Source organism: Ursus arctos, chromosome X (genome assembly GCF_023065955.2).
Source record: "Ursus arctos isolate Adak ecotype North America chromosome X, UrsArc2.0, whole genome shotgun sequence".
Lineage (NCBI taxonomy): Eukaryota > Metazoa > Chordata > Mammalia > Carnivora > Ursidae > Ursus > Ursus arctos.
The window spans coordinates 83,858,286-83,881,741 of record NC_079873.1 but is presented as its reverse complement, the minus strand read 5'-3'; the positions used below and the strand labels follow the sequence as shown (position 1 = coordinate 83,881,741).

The following is a 23,456-nucleotide window of genomic DNA, read 5'->3' as shown; positions in this document are numbered from 1 at the left end:
AGGGACGTGGAGTAGAAGCTGGGGATGCCTCCCGCTCAGAGGCCGTCATCTGGCCATTCCGGGAGCAGGCCCACTCTGGCTTCGGTGCCTCCCCCTCCCACCCCGCCAGGTCTGTTCCCGCTGCTGTTCCGTAGTCGCGAATCACCTGCCTTCCAGGGCACGTGGGGCTCTTCCACTAGAGGCAAAAAAAGAGGTGGCCGCGGAGGTGCTTATGGCACTTCCTGGGTGTCACAGGGAACTGAATACTAACCCTCCCCCAGGCAGAGGGGCCAGAGGTGGGGACCAAGAGGGCCTTTCCCGAATGACCTTACAACCTCATTCTAGGAACTGGATTACCCAACGGGGCCCACAGTAGAGTCAAAATGTTGGGACACAGCAAGCCCTGACCCACTGATCCAGTACCTCAGGAAACTGCATGGTCGGCAGGTTAAGGGACGGTCTCATGTCAGCGGCTCCTGGAGTAAAGACCCGATGAGGTGAAAGAGGGCTAGCGGCTCAGAGGCACACACTTCAGAGCCCACCTCAGTCCCTTTTGAATCACCACCCCCCCTTTTTTTCCCCCAAAAGACTCACCGTAAAGTTGATATCCCAATATTCAACATAAAGCCCAACCCAGGCAAACAAAAGCAGAACCAGGCTTCAAAGAGAAAGGGGCGCTCTGCGCAAAGCTTCAGAAGCATGTGGCTTCTCCCGAAGTAAAAGAACGCCCTTATTTAATGAGGCTCAAAAAAAAAAAAAGAAAAGAAAAAAAGAAAGAAAGAAAGAAAGAAAAAAAACAAACAAAACCACCCAAAACCCCCACTGAATGTTTTGGAATGCGTTATAATTCATTCTTCAATTGTATACATTTATCTTCCCCGGTTTTTAATTAGAAGGCCTGAAATTAAATGCCACACGTGTGTCTACTACTGATGGAGGGAATTTTGCATTTGGCAAAATTGGTTCCCAATGAATAAATTATAGAAACTCTGCTCTTCCTATAAGAAAGTACTGAATTTCTAGCCCGGGGGATAAGAACCAGAGATCCAGTGGCCTGACACGTGCTGTAACCCAGGGATAAGGCACAGAATCCCACCGTATCTAGTTCTCGGTAAATCCCAGACTTCTTAAGTTCTTACCGTGGAATAGAACTGTGGCCAAGGTCTTCTCTTGGCTTAACAGTGCAGCTAACGGTCCGGAGACACGGAAGGAAGAGCTATCACTGGGCAGCAAGACACCTAGACCAAACCTCGAGCAGAAAGATCAGTACAGACACGATACAGACCCACAATCACACACAGACACTTTATTATAGTTTCCTCTACGAGAGACAGTAACATCAGTCTTTTTAACAGAAACTGCAGGTCACTGGAGAGGCCAAAGAGATGGAAGATGAAATATTTAAATTAATCAAAAGGCACTACGACCCCACCTAAAACCTACTACCATGGTGGTAGCAGGCTAAGGAAGATTACGCTGCGGCAAAAAAAATCCCGTGTCAGTGTTAGAGATTATGTAGCAGGAAGCGACTTTGCTTTCCAGAAGACTGTGGTACGAGGAACATTTGTGCCCTGGAGGACATCTGGTCAGGGGAAGGGCAAGATGGCTGAAGGTCAAGCCAAATGGAAAGGAATGGGGACAAAGGAGAATCCAAGCCACACAATCCCCAAGCAGGGGGCGAAGGATCAGGCTTTTTCCTCCCAAAAAGCATTCACTGCCCCATGTGCTGCCTCCACCCCCCAGGCACCCCCGCCCCCTCCAGAGAGCTGCTCCCACTGAGTGCAGCCCTGCTGGCTCCAGCTTATACAGGACTCAGCGGCCTGAGCTGGGCTGGGGCTGCCTAGGGATCTTGCTGTCATTTTGAAGAGACTTTTGAGAGCATGTCACAGGTTGGGGGTGGAGGGGAACTGGGGTGGCTTTGTTGCCAGTAGTTCTGAAACAAGGAAACCCTGAAGTATTCACATGCAAAGTAGTCTGTGCTCTCTCCGGGGCACATTCAAACACCCCTACACAACACCCTTCAAAGCCTGAAATCTTGCTGCAGGCGGCTCAGCAGTAGTTAAAGCTGCAGGGCTCACAGCATCAAGCCAGAGTGAGACAACGCCCGGGGGGGGGGGGGGAGGGGAAATCCCGGCAACTCATCTCAATCCGTATTTCTCTACATTTAGGAGAAATGCTAATATACCCAATGAGGATGAGGGGTGTAGAAAGCTTCACCGGAGCAAGCTGGGCCTTCTGCGGAATTTGTCATCAAATACCAAGGGACAACAAGGGGGCGGGGTTCACTTTATTTGTAAAAAGCCTCAGCAGTTACTCTATTATAGAGGGACATGGCTGAACAGGTAGGAGACGGATTCCCCATTGTGAGTTCTCCTGATGGCTTCTGCCAGGATCATGGAGATGTCGATCACCTGCAGGCGCCGAGAGAAGCATCTGGTTAGCAGCTCACAGATGACTGACCCGTTTGCTGACGCTGCTGAGCAGCCTAACGACGGGCGTTGCCCTGAAAGCTGCTGCACTGGGCTGTGTCCCCCCCCCCCCCCACCATGAGCCGCACCCAGCTATCTTCTGCATAGTACTTTTAACATCAGCGCTTGGGAAAGGGCCAAAGTGCTCGAGGAGGAACACCCCTGACTCAGACTCACCAACGTGGTGGTGCGCTGACACTTACAGATTCTCAGCAGTGAAATCAAGGTAGTGCTCAAGCTGCAAATACAAATCCTTAAGGACACTGGTGCTCCAATCTCCGTATGAATCTCAGAGAGCTAAGGGATGACTGCACACGTTTGTAATGAAGCAAGGCCTTGTTCTTTTAGCGGAACAGCCCTAGAGCCTGAGTGCTTAATTACTTGGGGGGAATTAAAGGAGTGGTCCCAGGACCTCCTGGGTCTGTAGGTCTCGGATGCAACAAAGGGATCTGCATTTGAACAAGAACCCTCAGTAATTAACTTTGGCTCTTTCCAGAGCTTGCTCTGACAGACACTGACATTCTGAGGCGTGTACCCCCAGTTTAAAGGTTTCCCATCGTGTCTGCAGGGGCCAGCAGTTAAGAGTGAAACACACACACGCAGTGTATGTAAAGAGTGGGTTTGCAGATCTGAGCGTGTATCACCGTCACTGGGAGTCTGCTGAAATGTTGCAGTCCTGATGCTCCATCCTCCAGAGCTTCGCCTTGCAATCTGAATTTTTACACGTGACTTTTTTATTTGTTTTACTTTTGGGTCACAGATCCTGATGACAGACTAAGCCCTTAAGAGCAAGGAGGACATCTTCAGAATCCAGACCCCTAACTCGACGTAGGCAACCACCTCCTGAAAATCCTTTGCAGAGTCTCCTTTTCCAAGAATCTCCTCCTCACCTGTATTTTGGAGCAATGCTTCATCTTATCCTCCTGAGGTATGGTATTGGTGACTACCACTGCTTCGAAGCACGCATTGTTAATGCGAGAAATGGCCGGGCCAGAAAAGATCCCATGAGTCAAGATTGCGTAGACTCTGGTGGCTCCAGCTGACAGAAGTCTAGAGGAAAAAGCAGGGTTGCTTTGGATTACTCTCAGTTGTCACTAGAGGATCTGACTTAGGGGGGAGGAGTGTATCAGTCAGCCTGGGTGCCTTAAAAACTAGAGCTTGCTCTCTCAGTTCTGGAGGCTGGGAACCCCAAGATCAAGGTGGTGACAAGGCAGCTGGCATCCTGACGCCTCTTCTCTTGGCTTGTTGGCAGCTGCCATCTCACTGTGCGCTCACATGACCTCTGTGTGCACCTATGCATGGGGGAACCAACTCTCGGGTGTCTCCTCTTAGAAGGGCACTATTCCCATTTTGAGGGTCCCCCACCACCACCAGGACCTCATCTAAACCTAGTTACCTTCCCCAAAGATCCCATCTCCAAATATCATCACTGGAAGGTTAAGACTTCCAACGTATGAACTTTAGGGGGAGACGATTCAGTTCACGGCAAGGAGAAATAACTGGACTATGAACTTACCTGAACAGGTTTGGATTAACGTAGTAAGACTGGCACAGACTGCTATGCTCAACAAAATCCACTGCCTTTTTTTCCTGGGCACACAGCTGGACTACATTTCCCAGCCTCCCTTGCAATGTTAGGAGTGGCCATGTGACTTAGTTCTAGCTATCAGAATGTGGGCAGATGCAATGTATACCACTGGCTGGGCTTAGAAGAATCTTCCATGGGTGATTCTCCATGCTCTTCTTTTCCCTTTCTGGTTGGCCAAACTGGAAATGTCTTCCAAGGTAATCCTGGAAGCCTTATGTTAAAGATGCAACACCGTAAAACCGAAAGAGGATACCTGCACTGGAGTAAGCTAGGAACAAGAAACTATCATGGTAACGAACTGACATTTCAGGGAGTTGACCTGTGAAAGCAATCAGGGTTACCTTAATCATACAAGGACGAAATGAGTTTTATCAATATATGTTCCAGGATCCCAATCAGGAATCACTCAGCCCACAAATACTTTCTTAGCCCCTATTATATGCCAGGCTCTGTATATGGCACAGACACGCTGAAGTTAAGAAAAAATTTGGAGAAACAAGGCTCTCCACAGTGGTGTGGATTATAAGCAATGGGGAGCCACTTAAGGAGGAGTAATGGGCTCTTGCCTTAGTTTTAGACAGATTAGCAAGTGGGGAGGCTATGAGAGAGATGGACTGGGGAGGTAAGAGACTGGTGACTAGCAGCAGAGCGAACAGAGTGAAGGCACAGTTTAGAACAGTGCAGGCAAGGGGCGCCTGGTTGTCAGTGGCTTAAGTGTCTGCCTTCAGCTCAGGTCATGATCCCAGGGTCCTGGGATCGAGCCCCACGTCGGGCTCCCTGCTCAGTGGGGAGTATACTTCACCCTCTCCCTCTGCCTGCTGCTCCCCTCGCTTGTGCTCTCTCTCAAATAAATGAAATCTTAAAAAAGAAAATCATAAGGAAAATACATTTATAGTACCGTACTGTACTTATCCAAAAAAAAAAATGCATCTAAGTGGACTCACACAATTCAAATCCATGTGAAGGGCCAATTTCTGTCTTTTTAGGCTCATACATTTCTACTCTGTTTTAAAAAAAATATCAAAAGTCGAGTAAGAGTGGTGAAAACATTTTGAAAACAGTGGTGACAGTTGCACAACACTGCCAGTGTACCTAATACCACTAATCGTACACCTAACGGTCGGCACGGCCAATTTTATGCTCTATATGGTTTAGCGTAATGAAACTCAGGAGATCTGGGGAAAAAGGAAAATATTCATCAACGTACGCATTGTGCAATTCAAACCTCAGGTAATAAAAACTCCCAAAGCTAGATACCATCCCCCTCGACTCACTTCCACAAGAATCCGCAGGCATAAGGCACTGAGACGGCAGCCAGCTATTGGTTCCCCTTCTAAGCACCGGCCCCACCTCTCGGCACTCACTTGTCGGCCGCGTGGCAGATTGTGCCACAGGTGTCGGCCATGTCATCCACCAGGATGGCCACCCGGTCCTTCACGTCTCCCACCAGCACCATGCGGTCTACTTCGTTGGCCTTCTTCCGTTCCTTGTGAATCAGAGCGAAGTCCACATTCAACCGGTCTGCAATGGAGGTCACTCTGCAAAACAGGGTGTTCGCAGTTAAACCTAAGGATGAAAGACAGGGACTAAACAACGGGCTTGTTTTCCGGTGGGGAAGTGGGGTGGGGGGAACACTCTTTGAAACCAAACTGTTCCCAGGGCTGGAAGAACACAGCTCTCATTGATTGACTTCTCAGAGGCCAACGGCACAAAGTGGGTTTTATAGACTAATGCCTCCATATCCTGAGAGCAGTTTATGAGCGTATTAGTCAGACTTCGATTATAATTAATTCTGGTTTACAGCGAGCAGGGGATAGCCAGATGCCTCACCAGTCCCAGGAAGCAGTAGGATGCGAAGGCACGTTCATTTAATAGATTGGCAGCAGAAGGGGAGAGAGAGAAGACGTCATTAACTAAGGCCGCGAGTGCACAGATTGGCCCAATTTGACATGCGGATGTTGTGAGAAGTGAGCCTGAACCTGGCGGGGGAGGAGTCAGAATGCCTGTGCTCTCACCACACTCCCCTCAGTGCTCCACCAACTGTCAATGTCAACTGTACCTGGACACCAAGCTTGGAAGTTCCTTTTAGGAGCGCTAGAAAGAAAGTTACACCAATTAACCAGGAAAACTGGACATCTGGCCGCACAGCCCGACGTACCTCCGAGTCAAAACGCCAGTCTCATTTTGCATTACACAATAATACAAACCGCACTAGAAGGTGGGACAGGAAGACTGATCTCTGATGACCAAGTCCCATGTAATTCACTCAACCAGAAATCGATTCAGTGTAAATGACAGCATGCTGCTCAGCAGAAGTGATGTGCAGCTCCTGCTCCGCTGAGCCGTCCTCCCTGTGCTCACGTGAAGCAGCCTGTGCTTTGGGTCTTGTTTTTTTAAATGCAGCGTTGACCCAACCAGAGCATCACATCTGGTTTCTGCTGTGACTGTGGTCAAGTGACTGGGGTTGTGCTGGATAGGGGAGAACATATGACCCTGTCATAGCGAACACAGAACATCCGAACCACAACGGGACGGCATATGGACCCTGACCTAGGTGAACCACACCCTGGGCTCTCCATGACTACAGCGGGGCAGAGGACATCAAGAATAACCCATCTGCTTGGAACGTTTACTTATCCAAGACAATTACATGATCCAATTAGCTCAGGCGTCCCCGACCGTCCAGACTCCATGGCCAACTAACTCAATGACCGACAAAGCAGAAGAAGGGCTGGGAAAAGTCACTCCCTATCCGCTTGAGCAGAGAACTCTGTGCAAGTCACCAGCACACAGGGATCTCCCACCTACTCCAAAAACCTTGCCGAGACAGAAGTGACAGCCACTCACTCTGAAAATACTCCACTGCTGGGAGACAATGATCAACACACACACACAACAGTACGGTAGCCATAAGTCACCTACTGAAGGCAGTTTTCCTGTACCCAGCTTTGCAAAGAAACGCTTGTTTATTTATTTCAAACACGACTATTTTCTAAGTCCCACGGCAAGATGGGAAAACACTGGCCAACAAGTTAAGACAAGTTTGACAACTACCATTAGGGGGATACTTTTTAGGCTCGGTCGCTTTTACAGATGATAACTAGCGATTCCGTGGGACTCACGAAGTCATACATCTGGCTGGATAACGGAACCCAAGCTCTCAGCTTAGCCGTTCTGTTGAAGTTACTGAAATAATGAGGTTGTTGAGAAACAGTCATTGAAGGTTTGAATGGCCTTTAGAAAGATATGAATTAGCTTTCCCTAATCATCTGTGTTTTGTAGCCTCTTCGTTCTATTTCCACAACAAGAAGAACATGTGTCATCCTTCTGAATGCATTACTAATGAGTGATCCACTGAGGAAATCAAGAGCTCTTAGTCTGCACCACACGAGCTGTAAAGCACCGAAACTGGCAATCCTTGGCAATCGGGTTTGTTTAAAATGTTAAGGTCTTCATTTTAAATAAAGTTACTCCACTTTATCTTCCTTTCTGCTTAACGTCTTAGTGCCAGAATGAAAACGGTCTAACCACCAGCATTAGGAGGCACGGAAAAGAGCCTTACTTGTCCTCTACTAGCACGTAGTTCGAGAGCATGTGCCATTCATTAGAAATCCAAATTTCCCACCGTTCCCGGATCGCTTCACAGCAGTGGCTAGCTCTGCGGGGCCAAGTGACTCATGGGCTTCAGCAAGCCTACAATACCGTAACTACTTAAGGACCCCTTCGTGCCGTCCTGCCTGTCGGGCAGTGGCTCAGGCCAGTAAAACAGGGTTAGTAAAACTATGTCCAGCCCGTGTCCCGGCTCCACCCATCCTGAAGTAGAGCTGACCCCTGAAAGACATGGCCTTGAACTGTGCAGGTCCAGTTACGAGCGGATTTTTCTTGATGCAGTACCGTACTGTAAATGTATTTTCTAACATTTTCTTTTCTCTAGCTTGCTTTCTCGCACTACAGTATATAAAATACACATAAGATACAACATGGTTAATCGACTGTTTATGTTATTGGGTATGCTTCCAGTTAACAGTTGGCTACCAGTAGTTAAGTTTTGGTATGGTCAAAAGTTCTATGTGGATTTTTGACCACACGGGGGGGGGGGTGGTGGTGGTGGTGGTGGTGGTGCCCCAACCCCCATGTTGTTCAAGGGTCAACCATACTTAAAAATGGACACCTGCTAGAAAAATATCACTTTCTGGGGCACCTGGGGGGCTCAGTCGGTTAAGCATCTGTCTTCGGCTCAGGTCACGATCCGAGGGTCCTGGGATCGAGGCCCGGGTCAGGCTCTCTGCTCAGCGGGGAGCCTGTTTCTCCCTCTCCCCGACCCCGCCTGTGCTCTGTCTCACTATCTCTAGCTCTCAAATAAATAAATAAAATCTTAAAAAAAAGAGAAAAATATCACTTTCTGACACAACTGTCTGAAAGATTTTCCCCGTACTTTGAGAATAATACGCATTCCCGGCCATACCTCTTCGCTCCACCAGCATCGGGTGAGACAATAGTACAGTTCCTCCACTCAGAGATGTTCTCTCTTATCCACTTCAGGACAGCTGGCTCTGCATACAAATTGTCCACTGGGATATCAAAAAAGCCCTGTAGAAAGAAGCGGAGTCACTTTCGCTTTGTTTTTCTACACTTCCACACTATAAATGACCAATACAAACAGGTTAATAACTTGCCCGAAGAATACCTTCCTGTAACATTCAGACTGATTAGAAGGCATGCCCGGTGGAACAGACTCAAAATGGCTTCCTCAAACCTGGGTGGCACAGGACAGTCCAGCCAAGAGGGGCAAAGCCTGCCCTCGGCTAACCCACAACTGACCGCAGGAACATGAGTGAGCCCTTGGGAAGAACGGTCACGTTCAGCCAATACCAGAACAACCCAGTCAATGTGCGGACCCGTGAGGCATATTGCCTTATGCCACCAAATGTTGGGCTGGTTTGTTAGGGAGCAACAGCTAACCGCTAAACCGGTTAGAGATGCTTTGATACATAAACCTAGTGGAATGTATTTATAATAAATGGTCACAGAGAGTAACTCTAATACTAGCTACAGATTAGTTGTGTTTCTCAACAAATCTGTCCCTCTTCTATAAAATGGGTTGAATCACCTACCCCAGGTACCTCACTGGATTGCCACAAGCCTCCAATGAGGATTTGAAAGCCCCTTTAAATAGTACAGAATATAAAGTAGTATTCTGCTCCCCTTTCTCTGGGTTTTTGCTAGAAAGTAGGTTCCGACAGCTGTGGCTCTCAATTTAATGATGACAGTAACAGTTCCTATTTATTGAGCACCTGTCCCGGGCCACGCGTTCTACCATAAATTTCGCACTCACGATAACAATGCAGCATGTGTTCAGAGGAGTTAAATAACCTGCCCAAAGTTACAAAGCTGCTGAGGGTCAGAGCCAGTATTCAAACCAGGTCTGAACCCAAGCCTATGCTCCTCTCAGAATTCCAGACTGCCTCCCTTATCCAACCACACCAAAGACTAAGATCAGGAACTATGCTTAAGGTGAGGGTGCTTACGGTGGTGTCAATGTCTAGGTACTCTGAGCTGTACTTGGGACAAGTTTCTGCTTCTCTGGAGTCTCCAGCATTAACAGCTCTCTCCTCCCCCACCCCTTTCTAATGCCCAATATTTAGCTTCCAGATACCTGAATCTGAGAAGCATGCAGGTCCATGGTGATAATATGATCCGCGCCTGCTACGGAGAGCATATTTGCCACCAGCTTGGCTGAGATTGGAGCCCGGCTCTAAACGGAGGCAGAGGAAAGAAGAACAAAAAACCAAAAAGCCATTTTGAGAAACAATTCATTTGCTCGAGAAGCATTCCTTTATTGTGCACCTACTATGTTTAAGGCACCGTGCTGCCAGGAAATTCATAGAAAGTGCCATGGCTGTTGACTTCACGAGTAGATCACAGTCTAGTGCAAATATTAAGTGGAATATCACTTTTCCAAATCAGGATACAGCTTTCAGAAAAGAAAAATACAAAAAAAAAAAAAAAAGAAAGAAAGAAAACTACCTACCTACCTTTTCTTTTCCTAACTTAATGTATGTATTTTCAGCCTATCGAGTGTTGCAACGCTCAATTTAAACTAGGCAGACTTAAAAAAATTTTTTTCCTCAAGGATTATTAAAATCTCTTTTGACACATACTCCCTGGATGACATCTAACATGTCAAAATTTAAAGACCACAGAATGGAAACTGTAGTTTATTTTGTAAATTATACCACTCACCCACTCATCTGGAGGTCACCTTTCCAGCAACTTCAACCTCCTTAAACCCCAGGCCAATACACCTGCCGCACTACAGAACAGCAAAGGCCCTGCCCTTTACGCTCTGTAGGAACACCAGACTCTCTCAGAATACAAATATTGGGCCTCCGCCCAGACATTGTGTGCAAAATCTGATTATTACAACAGTCCTGCAAAGTTTTATGCATATTACCTTAGCCTCTAATATACCAGATACATGGGGTGAGATGCGTATGTGTATAATGAGACTAAGCACTCATGCAACCGACTTCAAGACTTATGAAGAGGTCACAGCTGGAACCCCAAGAGGGTCCCAGAGGATCCACCATAGTTTGAAAAATACTCTACTCCACAGTAGCTGGTACTTAGTCCTACTGACACAATCAAAAAGTCACACTGCGCTAACTGAAAGTCATATATGTACGACTGGAACAAATACAGACCACAAGTGTGTTGATTTATAAAAACAACCCCACGTCAATTGTTTTTGAACACTGGGTGATACCGACGAGAATGTGATTTTGAAAAAAAGTTATATACCCTCTAAATATGGGTCTGAGGATTAAGGAATTTATGTGACTCTGGGCAAGTGCCGCTTCTGATAAAAAAAAAAATGTTTTTTTTAAAGGAGATTCTGCTCCCACCTTATCCTTCTTATCCTGTCGGGCATAAGGGAAGCATGGGATGACTGCAGTAACCCGGCTGGCTGAGGCAATCTTGCAGGCATTGATCATGATCAAAAGCTCCATTAGATTGTCATTGATTTCGCCACAACCACTCTGAACAATGTAGACATCCTCTCCACGTACGCTTTCTCCAATCTCCACACTACAACGAGAAAGGAAGGAAAGCAAAAAAACCAAGAGATTTTATTTAAAATTTTTTTTCAAGATTTTATTTATTTGAGAGAGAGAGAGAGCGCGAGTGAGAGAGCGAGTGAGCATGAGATGGGGGAGGGTCAGAGGGAGAGGCTGACTCCCCCCCGCTCAGTGGGGAGCCCAATACAGGACCGACTCCAGAATCATGACCTGAGCCCAAGGCAGACACTTAACCGACTGAGCTACCCAGGCGGCCCCAAAACAAGAGATTTTAAAGCACAACACTACACTTCTACAGATGGTAAGGTCTGATGAGTCCATCTTCTCTACCACCGTGCTGTTCATGGGTTATAGCCTAGTGGGGGTCATGTGGACACTGATCCCCTCACTTTGGGAGATTCCCTGGAGGAGCCCCTGTACTAGAAGCACTTCACTGCCTCAGTTTACTCCAGTGTGCCGTACAAATATTAGCTTTTACATGTGACGTGGCATGAAGATTGGCTAAAGCACTTACGAGTAACTGGAACATAATTTCGGTGAGCTGCCTGTACCTCACTATATACAGGAACAGGACATGTGAATGCAAATTTGATACAAAATCTCTTGACTGTCCCAATCCACACAGAACAAAAGCAGAAGGATCATGTAAGGAATGAATCACTACTGTTCTAGAACGATGCCTTCTACGGGAGCCAGGACATCTACCGTATTGGCACTTCACTGAACAAATAGTCCATGTTCGTATGCCAGTCACTGCACTAAGTGCCAGTGACACATGGAGAAGAAAACAGATGTGGTCCTTGCCTCCATTTTATGCTAACTGTATTCTGTCCAATTGGTAAGTCTTGTTTAAAAATATTTCACACGAAGTTAATTATGGAGTAGGGTTATACTTTACCATAAAATGGAAGTTTTCATATCCACGCTTGGATCCTTACCAAGAATAATTTAGGATTAAAAAATCATAACCTCCATTGACACCTCAAAGCACTATCATTTCCTGAATTAATCCCGGAGGGGAGGCGGGGGTTATTTGTGGATGTGTGTGCACAGTATGTAGCGTGTATCGATCAGGAGGAGGTCACAATAGTTGATAACTCCTACTGATTAAGAGCGAAACTTCAAACGGAGGTAATTCCACTGCCAGAAGCAGCTGATATAGGAGATAATTATTTAATATTTATTCCTTTCCAGTCCAAGTAACAGTTGATTTTAAAAAGAATGGGGTTAGTTTATATTGTAAAGCAAGAAAAATACGAGCAAATGGTAAAAATCAAGCCAGAAACCAGTGAGAACAGGGAGGCTGAGATTCCTGGTAGCCAGAACAAAGAGGAAAACATATTAGTTTGGGACATCTGGAGATAAACTTTCTTCAGGCACTGAATTCAAGAAGTATTTTATACTAGGGATCTTTACATTAGAAGTGCATTATTTTCTCAATAATCAATTATCAATAAGGGCTGCCTGGGTGGCTCAGTCAGTTAAGCATCTGCCTTTGGCTCAGGTCATGGCTCAGGGTCCTGGGATCGAGCCCTCACATCGGACTCCTTGCTCAGCGGGGAGCCTGCTTCTCCCTCTGCCTCTGCCTCCTGCTCATGCTCGCTCTACCTCAAATAAATAAATAAATAACCTTTAAAAAGGCAAAAAAAAATTAGTATTAATAATCTCAGTTCCTATATTGACAAAAGTAGAAAATGGGCAAAATAAACCCAAAGTAAGCAGAAGAAAATAACCGTAAGAGCAGAAGTCAGTGAAACCGAAAACAGGAAAACACCAGCGAGAAACCAGTGAAACCCAAAGCTGGCTCTTGGGGGAAGGGGAATTAAAAAACTGGTAAGCATCGGGGCACCTGGCTCGCTCAGTCGGAGAAGCAAGCTGCTCTTGATCTTGGGGTCGTGGGTTTGAGTGAGCCCCATGCTGGGTGTAGAAATCACTTAAATGAATAAGCTTGAAAAATATTTGAAAAAAACTCGTAAGCCTCTAGGAAGACTAACCAGAAAACAGCTTCACTGGAGAGCTCTACCAAACATCTGGAGAATGAACATGAATTGTGCGCCATCTTTTCCAGAACACAGATGGGGCGGGAGTATGTTCCAACGCATTTTACATTTTACAAGGCCAGTATCAGCGAGACACCCAAACTAGACAAAGGCAAGCTAAGGAAACTACGTGGAGGGAGAAGAAGTGTGGGTGTGGTGACGACAGGAAGGAGCCTTGTGGTGACAGGATGGTTCTGTATCATGACTGCATCTATGGCCATATCGTGCCTCTTTTTTTTTTTTAAGATTTTATTTATTTATTTGACAGAGAGAGAGACAGCCAGCGAGAGAGGGAACACAGCAGGGGAAGTGGGAGAGGAAGAAGCAGGCTCATAGCAGAGGAGCCCGATGTGGGGCTCGATCCCATAACGCCGGGATCACGCCCTGAGCCGAAGGCAGACGCTTAACCGCTGTGCCACCCAGGCGCCCCCATATCGTGCCTCTTGCACTACACTACAGTTGTGCAAGAAAACTACAGTTTGGAAGAACTCTGGTTGGGAGCACTGGGAAAACTGGGAAATAGGTACACAGGATTTCTCAGTATCATTTCCTACAATCACACGTGAATCTACAACTGCCTCGAAATGTGGTTTTAACAAAAAAAGGCATTATTATACTTTGTGTGGACTTGGGTAAACCACTACGGCGGCCCTCTGTGAAAGCGGAGGTCATGAAAGTGCGACCAGAAACAAAAATGTTTCTGTATGAAGTCAAAGAGCCTCGTCCAGTTGGATTACGTTCTGAGAAACTATATAATACGGTGAGGGAATCTGGGAAAACTCAGGGTTTTTTGATTTGAGAAATAGCTCATCTCCAAATATTTTCTCCCTAGGTTACTATGCATCAGTCACACGGTCTGTCTGCCTCTACATTCCCTGAATCCGTCCTTCCTCCCATCACAGCCTTGCACTTCGTCCCATGACCTGGAATGCTCTTCCTGTGACTAGCTCATTTATTTCTCAGGTCTTCAATCAAAATATCTCCTCTATCTTAATTTTTTAAAAAGTGCCTTCCCTGAGGACCAAAAGATTAAAAGTGACTTAAAAAAATCAACCAGGGCGCCTGGATGGCTCAGTCAGTTAAGTGTCAGGGGTCCTGGGATCAAGTCCCGTGTCCTTGGGCTCACTGCTCAGTGGGGAGTTGGCTTCTCCCTCCCCCTCTTCCTGGATGCTCACGCTCTTGCTCTCTCTCAAATGAATAAATAAAAAAATCTTTAAAAAAAAAATCAACTGGGGCGCCTGGGTGGCACAGCGGTTGAGTGTCTGCCTTTGGCTCAGGGTGTGATCCTGGCGTTATGGGATCGAGCCCCACATCAGGCTCCTCCGCTATGAGCCTGCTTCTTCCTCTCCCACTCCCCCTGCTTGTGTTCCCTCTCTCGCTGGCTGTCTCTATCTCTGTCAAATAAATAAAAAAAAATCTTAAAAAAAAAATCAACCAATTGCACCAAATGGGCTTCATTTGCATACCGGTTCAAGCAAACACCCCCCCCCCCATATTTACAAGACAGGGAAATTTGGAACACTAGCTGGGTATTTGATATTGAAACTGCTGTTAATTTTTTTAGGCAAGAAAATGGTATCGTGGTTACTGAAATACATATGGGTGATAGGATATGATATCTAGGTTTGCTTCAAAATAACTGTGGGGGGTGTGTGGAAGGGGAATTGATAGATCAAACAAGATTAAGCCAATACTTGACAAGTGCTGGCCTGAGCGGGTGATGGGTACACTAGGGGAGACCATTATACTCTTCTCTCTACTTCCGTTTCAAATGTTCCACAATAAAGTGACCCTCCCGTTATTACCTTCACAACACTCACCGTTAACCTGTTATCGCTTTATTTTTTTATCCACTTGTTTATGGGCCGTCTCTTCCCTGAGAATTTAAGCTCCATGAAGCCGGGGACCAGATCTGTCATGCTCTTCTGTATCCCCAGCCAGCCAGGGCCAGTGTGACACAAGAGACTGGCTTCTATCATCCCTCACAAAGAAACTCACTTCACACTAGAGGCAAGTGGGTCCAACATGTTTCTCTAAAAGATTTTGAGAAATCTGCTCATACCTTTTCACAGATACTCAGCTGACACAGTTTTCATTTTCTGTTGGGCCCACCAGAATGGGGATGGCTACAACGAATTTTACGGCAGGATCCTGAAATCTTGATACAGAGGCAACCTAATGAACAATATAGCAATTTTGTGGACCCTAGTTTAGCTTAACAGACATCTATTTTAAGATCTTATTTGAGAAGGGGCGCCTGGGTGGGTCGTTAAGCGTCTGCATTCGGCTCAGGGCATGGTCCCGGTGTTCTGGGATCGAGTCCCACATCAGGCTCCTCTGCTATGAGCCTGCTTCTTCCTCTCCCACTCCCCCTGCTTGTGTTCCCTCTCTCGCTGGCTGTCTCTCTGTCAAATAAATAAATAAATAAATGTTAAAAAAAAAAAAAAAGATCTTATTTGAGAGAAAGAGAATGGGGGGGGGAGCAGAGGGAGAAGCAAACTCCCCGATGAGGAGGGAGCCCGATGTGGAGCTCGATCCTTGGACCCCGATATCATGACCTGAGCCGAAGGCAGACGCTTCACCAACTGACCAACCCAGCTGCTCCATGAACTGACACCTATTAGTCACCAAGATCAGCCTTAAAAAGCAATGGACTCTGTGGGCAACGTTTTAACTATGCCAACGCCAAAATTTCTTCACAATTCAAGTAGACAAGCAGGAGGGAGCCAGGGAGGCCTTTCTGGGAGAGCAACTTCCATGTTTTCCAAAGTGTTAGGTCCTAGAATGGCACTGTCCAATCTGGGAGTCACGGAACTTGTGTGGTTACCAAGTGCTTGAAATGTGACTAGTGTGTCTGAGGAACTGAACTGAAATGTGCCAGAAGCATAAAAAACACACTCTTTTGTGAGGGCGGTATAAATAAAAGGAAAAAAGTATCTCAATTTTACTGTCACTTACGTGTTAAAACTATCATATTTTTGGATATGCTGGGATCAATAAAATATAATATTAAAAAATTAAAAATCACAAGCAGACAAGGCTGAGTAACACCCCCCGGAGGAGACTGTGTTCTGCGAAGTACTCACTGGGGCAGGCCCAAGTACGAGGCAGTCGTGTTTAAAGGGACTTCTCAGATCTCCTTTACTCACATTGCCCACCCTTTGAGGAGTTCCAGGCTACGAGAGCCCCTTCTATGTTTTATGGTGCACAACTCCGGGGTCTTGACCAGGTACTTCGAATATCTGAGCAACTTCAAAACTCAAGAAAATTTTAATCCTGCCCCCAGGTATAGGGTGAGAGCCCCATACCTCATCACCTCCTTGACTAAGATCTCCATTTCCCAGGGGGAAAACCGAAGTCAGGCACACAGATTTCCAATAAAGTCAACGGTATCCTCTACTTCTCCTATGGGAGGCCTGTGGCTCTCATTTCAGTCAAGAACACGGAATATCATCTGTGGTCCAGATGTCACTCAACCACAACCAGGCTGTTTGATTACGAGCTCGGGAACAACAGTTTAACAACTGATCCAAGATAGCATTGAGAGAAGGGCTCATTCTCTATTTCAAAGCTTTCTTTTTTTCAAGTAACACCAGAAAGCAACACCCTTAGACCATGATGGCTTATCTCTCTTCACAAATGCCTCGACTACCAGAGTCAATATAAAAAATACCCACAAGGGGCGCCTGGGTGGCTCAGTTGGTTAAGCCTCCGACTCGACTTCAGCTCCAGTCACGATCTTGGGGCCCTGGGATCCAGCCCGTGCTGGGGGTCCATGCTTAGCAGGAAGTCTGCTTGAGATTCTCTCTCCCTCTGCCACCCCTCCCTCCCCACTGGCTCTCTTGCACACATTCTCTCTCTCTGAAATAAATGAATCTTTAAAAAAAAAAAAACCCACAAAATCGCTTACACTGTTCCTTATGATACTCAGTTTCATTATTTAAGGATCCCACCCATAAAATTCCTAGAATTTTGTGCCTGGAGGTGTCTAAAGAGTTTTATGAAAATAAAAACTACATAATCCACTGCATATGCCTTTATCCCTTTGGCTGCCAGGAAGCCAAGGGATACAGTTAAATTAACATTGGACTTAAGTAATCACTTTATGCCAAATTCTTGGCACGATTACGATAGTCCTTTGTTCTAGAAGGCTTCTGATCCATCTATTTAATGAACCTTTTCTACGTGTGACTATCATGAAACACACTTCAAATCCTTTCTTGAAAGCAGATAAGGTATTAATTACAAAATTAAATTATCACTGCCAGCAAACATCAGGGACCATTTGCTGAAAACAATACCTTAGTAGAGGTGATTCTTTTAAAAATTATATTCTAACATCACAGAAGGTTTGAAAAATAATTTTTATAAAAGCACCAGCTCACCACCCTGCACAACTGCTAGTAACATTTTTGTGTTATTGTATCACCTGATGATAGTCACCCAGCAGTTCAGCCACTTCCCAAAGCCAAATTTATGACTAAAACTTACCCTCAAGCACAGAAAGGTGTTATGACCAGGCATGCATCTAACAACTTGAAAATTTTCTTTATTAAATTATATTTAAAATAAAGTGGTGCAGGGGCGCCTGGGAGGCTCAGTCGGTTGAGCATCCAACTCTTGGTTTCGGCTCAGGTCATGATCTCATAGGTTGTGAGATCGAGTCCTCCATCAGGGCTCCACACTCCGTGGGGAGTCTGCTTGAAGAATTCTCTCCCTCTGCACCTCTCCCCACTCCTGCACTCTTGTGCACCCGCTCTCCAATCAATCAACCAATCAATCAAAATAAAGTGGTACAAGTAAACTAGGACATTGCCTTATTTTACTGTGCATAACTGACCTCACTAATTAAGATCAATCCTTCCCTCCAGTAGAATTATAGTGTACAGACTTTCATAAAGCCTAAAAATCCTGCAAACTACACTCAGATTATACAGCTTGGTCAAGAAACGGTTCAAGGAATCCTCAAAAAATCTTAATATTTTTCTTATGGTTTCCTCTAAGTTAAAGAGATGGTAAATCAGGCAGTGATTGATGGCAGAACAGCTGTGCCTAAAACCTGTTTGCTCTTAATGCAATCTATCAGGTGGAAAAACCTGGTTTAACAATTTAAAGGGTAACACTCCATGTTCTCTCCCTCTAGCTAATGGCGTGTTCTCCAAGTGGCTTTGGGCCAATGGTTCTCCCAATCTTCTAGCGAGGCCAGAATGGCTATGTCCATCCAATGAGAAAACTAGCTTCTCCTTTACCTTTCCTTTAGCAGCAGGTGTAAAGGCATCCAACTAGCAGGGAAGGCTACGCAGAAGGAAATGAAGCAAAATCTAGAAGGCGGGTAGTATTCTTAAGAAAATCTCAAGAATTTAGATGGAGACATTGGCATGTGCAAAATGTAAGGGATTAAGTAACCAGGGGATATGGTTCTTTGGAAAATCCTAGGCAACCAAAGTTCGTCTTCCCCCTCTCAGCCTATCTGGAGTAATGAAGTAAGCCAAAGGTACTTATGCTATCGAAGAGAATAAAAAAAATACAAAAAACTTTTGAATATACTAAAGTTTAAAAAGCCAGATGAGATACTGTATCAGCAAAAATTTAAACAGTAATACCTAGCGTTGGGCAAATTACTTAACCTCTGAATCTTAGTTCCTTCATCCATAAAATGGGGATAGTAACTTCTCAGCAGTGTTGAGGGAATTAAAAATGGATAAAGTACTTAACATAGGAACTAGCACAGCTGAAGCACTCATTATACATTAATCGCTATTAGTATTGTTATTGCTGATGAGAGCAGAAATTGGGTCAACTCTTTTAGAGAGTAATTTGCCAACAAGTTACCAAATGCCTGAAAAATGGTGTATACCCCTTCACCTAGTAATTCTCCTTCTAGGGATTTGTCCTAAGGAAATTGTCAGAAATTTATGTTCAAAGGTTTTCATATAAAAGAATTAGTCAAAAATGGGAAATATCTACTAGCAGGGACTTGATTATCTAAAATAATGGTAAAACTGTAAGACAAGACTATACAGCTACTTAAAACCATGTAGACTAAATATTAAGGAGAGAAATTATTCAAAATATATTGCTAAGGATGAAAGCTATAACACCTCACATTTTTAAAAGATTTTATTTATTTATCTGAGAGACAGAGAATGAGGGAGAGGGAGAGAGAATTTGAAGCAGACTCCGCACTGAGCACAGAGCCTGATGCAGGGCTCGATCACACAACGGTGAGACCATGACCTGAGCCAAAAACCAAGAGTCAACCGACTGAGCCACCCAGGCACCCCAAACACCTTACATTTTTGAAAAAAGTATTTAAACACACACAAACATCTGGAAGGTCAGAAATTAAAATGTGAACAGTTGATCGTGGGTGCTAGGATTATTTGGGGTATCTTTTTTCCCCTTGTCCTTTTCTGTATTTTCCACGTTTTCTGCAATATCATCACTACCACTCCTTACCAACATTCACTGTGCATTTACTGTGTGGGACAGTGTTTTCCTTTCCTCCTATCTCATTTCATCTTCACAGTAATTCCATGAGCAGATATCACTTTACAGATGATATTACTGGGGCAAAGAAAAGCAAAGATTTCAAATGCAGGTTCTCTGATTCCAGAGCATGAACTTCTGATCTCTCTTACCTATCTGTGTGTGTGTGTGTGTGTGTGTGTGTGTGTGATACACCCACCTACATGGATGTATGTATGTTTCCTAAATAACCGGACGGCAATGGATGATTTTGACTCGAGAAGAAAAGCCACTATGCTCAAGAGAGCACCAACCCCTGAGATTCTGCCAAGTTGTACAGACAGCAAAACTGTATCATTTGAGTTGGGCTCTGCCGTTCCCCCTCTGATGACCCCAGAGTGCCCACTGAGGAGAGGCTCTGTCCATGTCCTTTAGAGCCCAAGAGTCACGCAGGGCAGTAGCTACCACTTCTACAGTGCAGAAGAGCCAAAGGTGAGGGGGGGGTGCGAAGATGGGGAAGCTCCATAGGTAACATATTCCATTATGTTCTATGAAGATTTCAGACCATCCAAGGAACCAAAAAGCTAATGATTAAGCCTGAAACAGAGAAACCAAACCAGTCAGCAATTTTCCATGTTGGGCTTAATCTTAACCAGGGTTTCCAAGCATGCTATTGTCCAGCTGTTTAAAAATGAAACCAGCCTGCTCGCCGAAGTAGACTGGGATTGCTGATGAATTCAGATCAGTCAGAACACTAAATTGTTCTCACCCTCCCTGTCTTCCAGTATAGCTTCAGGTTCTAGGGTATTTCATTAGGCAGAGGGTGAAGGGTTAGCACAAAGAAAAAGAAGGTCTTTGTATTTTTCCTAGAAGTGTAGGAGAAGGATTTAACAACCACAGTTCTCTAAGGGCCAGAAAAACCCCTCTAAATGAAAATCATTCTTGGCCCCTACCTACACTGCCACTGGCCAAGTCTGATCCTGAACTGTCTTATTAATTTGGTGTCATAATGGTGTGGTCACAGCCAAAGACAGCATCTTGGCCAGCCTCTCCTGACTAAGCTATTGCCTGGTTACAGACGGTGTCTGTGTTTGCACTTTCGTTTGCATCACAACCAGAGGCACAATAATCAAGCATCCAGAAGGAAGCTGTCCACTACACATGAATGCTTTTATCAGCAGGTCTAGGAAGGATAGGGGAGTTACACTTTGGTAGTAAGTCTAAAGAAAGAAAAAAGGAAAGGCATCTAGGAAAACACGTTGAAAGTAACCTTAACTAATTCAACTGATCACTAGGTTTGGTGTAAACTTTCTCCTTAACAGATGACTGCATCTGTGAGATTGTGGGCACTGTCCTGATTTGATCAACAGGGCAAAGAAACACAAAGTATGAATATCAGAACCAGAAGATTCTACATTCAGGTGGAAGGATCAGGTGAGTTTATCTCTAAGATGACCCCCAAGGTGCAGGAGGAAGTTGGAAGGTGGGGGGAAGGAGCAAGTTTAATTAGCAAGGCAATGAAAAAAATTCGAGCTGCAATGCACTATGCAATTCCGGTCTTCCACTCCATTATCTTTCCTCCATTATCTTAACACTCAGGGATAATAAAACTGTTTCCTAAATTCCCCACGTGGGCTAAGAAAAGTGGACAAGTTGAGGATAGACTCTGCTAACTGAAAAACAGGTTTCTGTGTTATCTGTACCAGTAGCTGCACTGGGGAAGGTCAAGGATTCCAGAACTAAGGTTCCCTCAAAATTTGTGGATGGCTCAAGCTGAGATGCTGGCAATCAGGATGCAGAGTTGATGCATCACTTTATTTGAGCAGCTAGATTTAACTTCAGTACGGCTCCACTTCTCAAGATGTGATGCTAAAGATGTGAAAAACCAACGCCTGCCAAGCCAACGGAAGCCCTTAGTAATAATTTTGGCGCCCTCAGTACATAATGTCAATTTTCCTCACTGCAAAACCCGACCGACACCATTTCGAATTGAAAAGCTGCTTCTTAGAATCTTGGAGAAACACCAGGAGGGCTCAGTACGCAGTAAGGTTCTCCCAAGCAAGCTGGTCCAGGAGTTAAAGTGAACCCAGTCCTGGCTGGATGGCTCAACAGCGAAGCGACAAAGCCACGTGTCCCCTTGGCTGAGGCTAAGCGTCTCTCCCTTTTCGTCGCTCTAGGCAGCCGCTATTTCAGCCTTGGGTCCTCCAGCCCTTGCCTTCAAACCCAGCAGCTTCGCCTCCTGCTCCATCTTGACTCCACCCCACCGCACGGTGAGAATGAACGTGACCCTCCCGCGAGAGGTAACATAACGGAAACAACCCGCGGGGCACGCTCGCCACAGAGCTGCCCCTTCCCCTTCCCCCGCCCCCCACCCCGGTCGCACAGAACTCACGCGGCGGCCCCATCCCCCTACCCTCTGTCGCCCAAGCGTCGCCCCCGCCGCCCCGGCAGGTGAGGCCGGTCGGGGTGCCAAGTTCGCCCTTACCAGGTCTCTTGATTGCTGAATTTCTTAGTCACCACCTTGCCTAGCTCCAGGCCCAGGCGGTCAGCAATTTTCTGGGATAAGTCCTGGTGGGAGCTGCCGCTGAAGATTTTAATATTCGGCATCTTGGCTCACTACTCTAGGCACTCTCCGCTCAGCGATCACTGCGGCTGCCGAGACGGGACCCGAAGTCGGCCAAGAGACTCAGTGCTAAGCGCTTCGCGTTGCTACTCCGCCATCTTACATTCCCGCCCGGCGCGCGGCTCTAAATTGCCCAGCGCTGGGGAGGCGGGGTCAGCGGGGCGGTCCACACCGCGCTGTCCCGATTAGCTGAGAGAGAGCGAGGGGCGGGTTTCTCGCTGCCGCTCCGCCGGCCTCCAGCGGTGTCAGGTATTGGCTGGAGGCCATGAAAAGGGCGAGGCTAAGGCATCGCCCCGCCCCCTGCAGCTCAGCGGCCGGGGAGCGCTGGCTCGAGAGCGCCAGGCGAACCGCGCTTGACTGGGGGGGTGGAGGGACGTTGGTGACGCGTCGTGCCAGCTCTTTCCCGCAAGCGGGAAATCAGACAACGCTTTTTTCCCCCCTTTGGCACCAGAAAGTAAGCCTGGCTCTGGTTTACAGTTCCTTTTAAGAAAATCTGTTTATCGGGATTGCAGCCAGTTTGTCAGGTTGAAGGGGAGATTTCTGAACAGGAGTTTGCATGTTTCCGAACGTGATTTTTATCTCTTTATAAGGGCAGGGCTGATTTAAAGCGCGTCGACATCCCCGAGAGACAGCCGTGGCACAGGTGCATCCAAAGGGCGTGTTTGCCCTCTGCAACTGTGCAGCGTTGCCTTTGCCGGGAAGACTAGCCTCAAGGGGAAAGTGACTGAGGGCACGTCACCTCCATCGTCATCCGGAGCCGTAGCAAGAGAGAGTTGTGTTTTGTTTTGGACGATGGGACCAAGTGTGTTCAAACAAGTGAAGGAGTGTGCATTTTCCAGAACACCCTGGCAATAAAGGTCTAATTTATCTAACCCTTGGAAAGGAGAAAAAATATAGTGTATGTATGGGACTTCAGATAAAGAGCCCTGAAGGAATCAAAAAACCGACTTTTTGGTCTTCTGCCTCATGTGAGCCTCAGCGTCATGTCTGCATGTTGCCAATGTGGCCTTTTACACCATGTTCTATTAATTTTTTTTATCATGATACATGGGCTAATGGGACCAAAGAGAGCCTTCCTCCCTATACCACATTTTCATTCAGAATATTCCAAGCACAGGTTAGAAGAGAAAAAAATCATACAATTTTAGAATCCTACAATTTTAGTTATGAGCACCATAACTACAAGCTGTAAAAATAGAAGGGACTTCAGAA

At 46.0% G+C, this 23,456-nt stretch overlaps 1 protein-coding gene and 1 long non-coding RNA gene across 3 annotated transcripts in view; one reads left to right on the top strand and one right to left on the bottom strand.

The window, feature by feature from the left end:
• Positions 1-1,270: 1,270 nt before the first annotated feature.
• On the bottom strand, positions 1,271-22,379 carry PRPS1 (phosphoribosyl pyrophosphate synthetase 1). 2 transcript variants are annotated; one of them, XM_026478800.4, is made up of 7 exons: positions 22,107-22,378; positions 10,941-11,124; positions 9,692-9,790; positions 8,501-8,625; positions 5,400-5,573; positions 3,338-3,497; positions 1,271-2,390 (listed from the first exon to the last, which is right to left on the bottom strand). In XM_026478800.4, the coding sequence occupies exons 1-7, from the start codon at positions 22,226-22,228 to the stop codon at positions 2,298-2,300; spliced, it is 957 nt and encodes a 318-aa protein (XP_026334585.1). In that variant the 5' UTR covers positions 22,229-22,378; the 3' UTR covers positions 1,271-2,297. The 2 variants fall into 2 exon arrangements, with proteins under 2 accessions (XP_026334585.1, XP_057169513.1); XM_057313530.1 differs by lacking the exon at positions 1,271-2,390 and adding an exon at positions 2,632-2,685 and having other exon boundaries at positions 22,107-22,379.
• The window catches only part of LOC123002246 (uncharacterized), a 43,040-nt gene continuing 41,371 nt past the window's right edge, over positions 21,788-23,456 (top strand). The window contains exon 1 of the long non-coding RNA XR_006411965.3: positions 21,788-21,921. This is a non-coding gene — a long non-coding RNA (uncharacterized LOC123002246). The remainder of the gene's footprint in view (positions 21,922-23,456) is intronic.

Excerpts from the sequence above, each read along its gene's own strand:
- PRPS1 (XM_026478800.4), bottom strand. The coding sequence starts at position 22,228 with ATGCCGAATATTAAAATCTTCAGCGGCAGCTCCCACCAGGACTTATCC. Across the intron at positions 9,791-10,940 it reads GACAGGATAAGAAGGATAAG|AGCCGGGCTCCAATCTCAGC; the intron begins GTGGGAGCAGAA and ends GCCTCCGTTTAG. Across the intron at positions 3,498-5,399 it reads ATCTGCCACGCGGCCGACAA|ACTTCTGTCAGCTGGAGCCA; the intron begins GTGAGTGCCGAG and ends TTTTTCCTCTAG.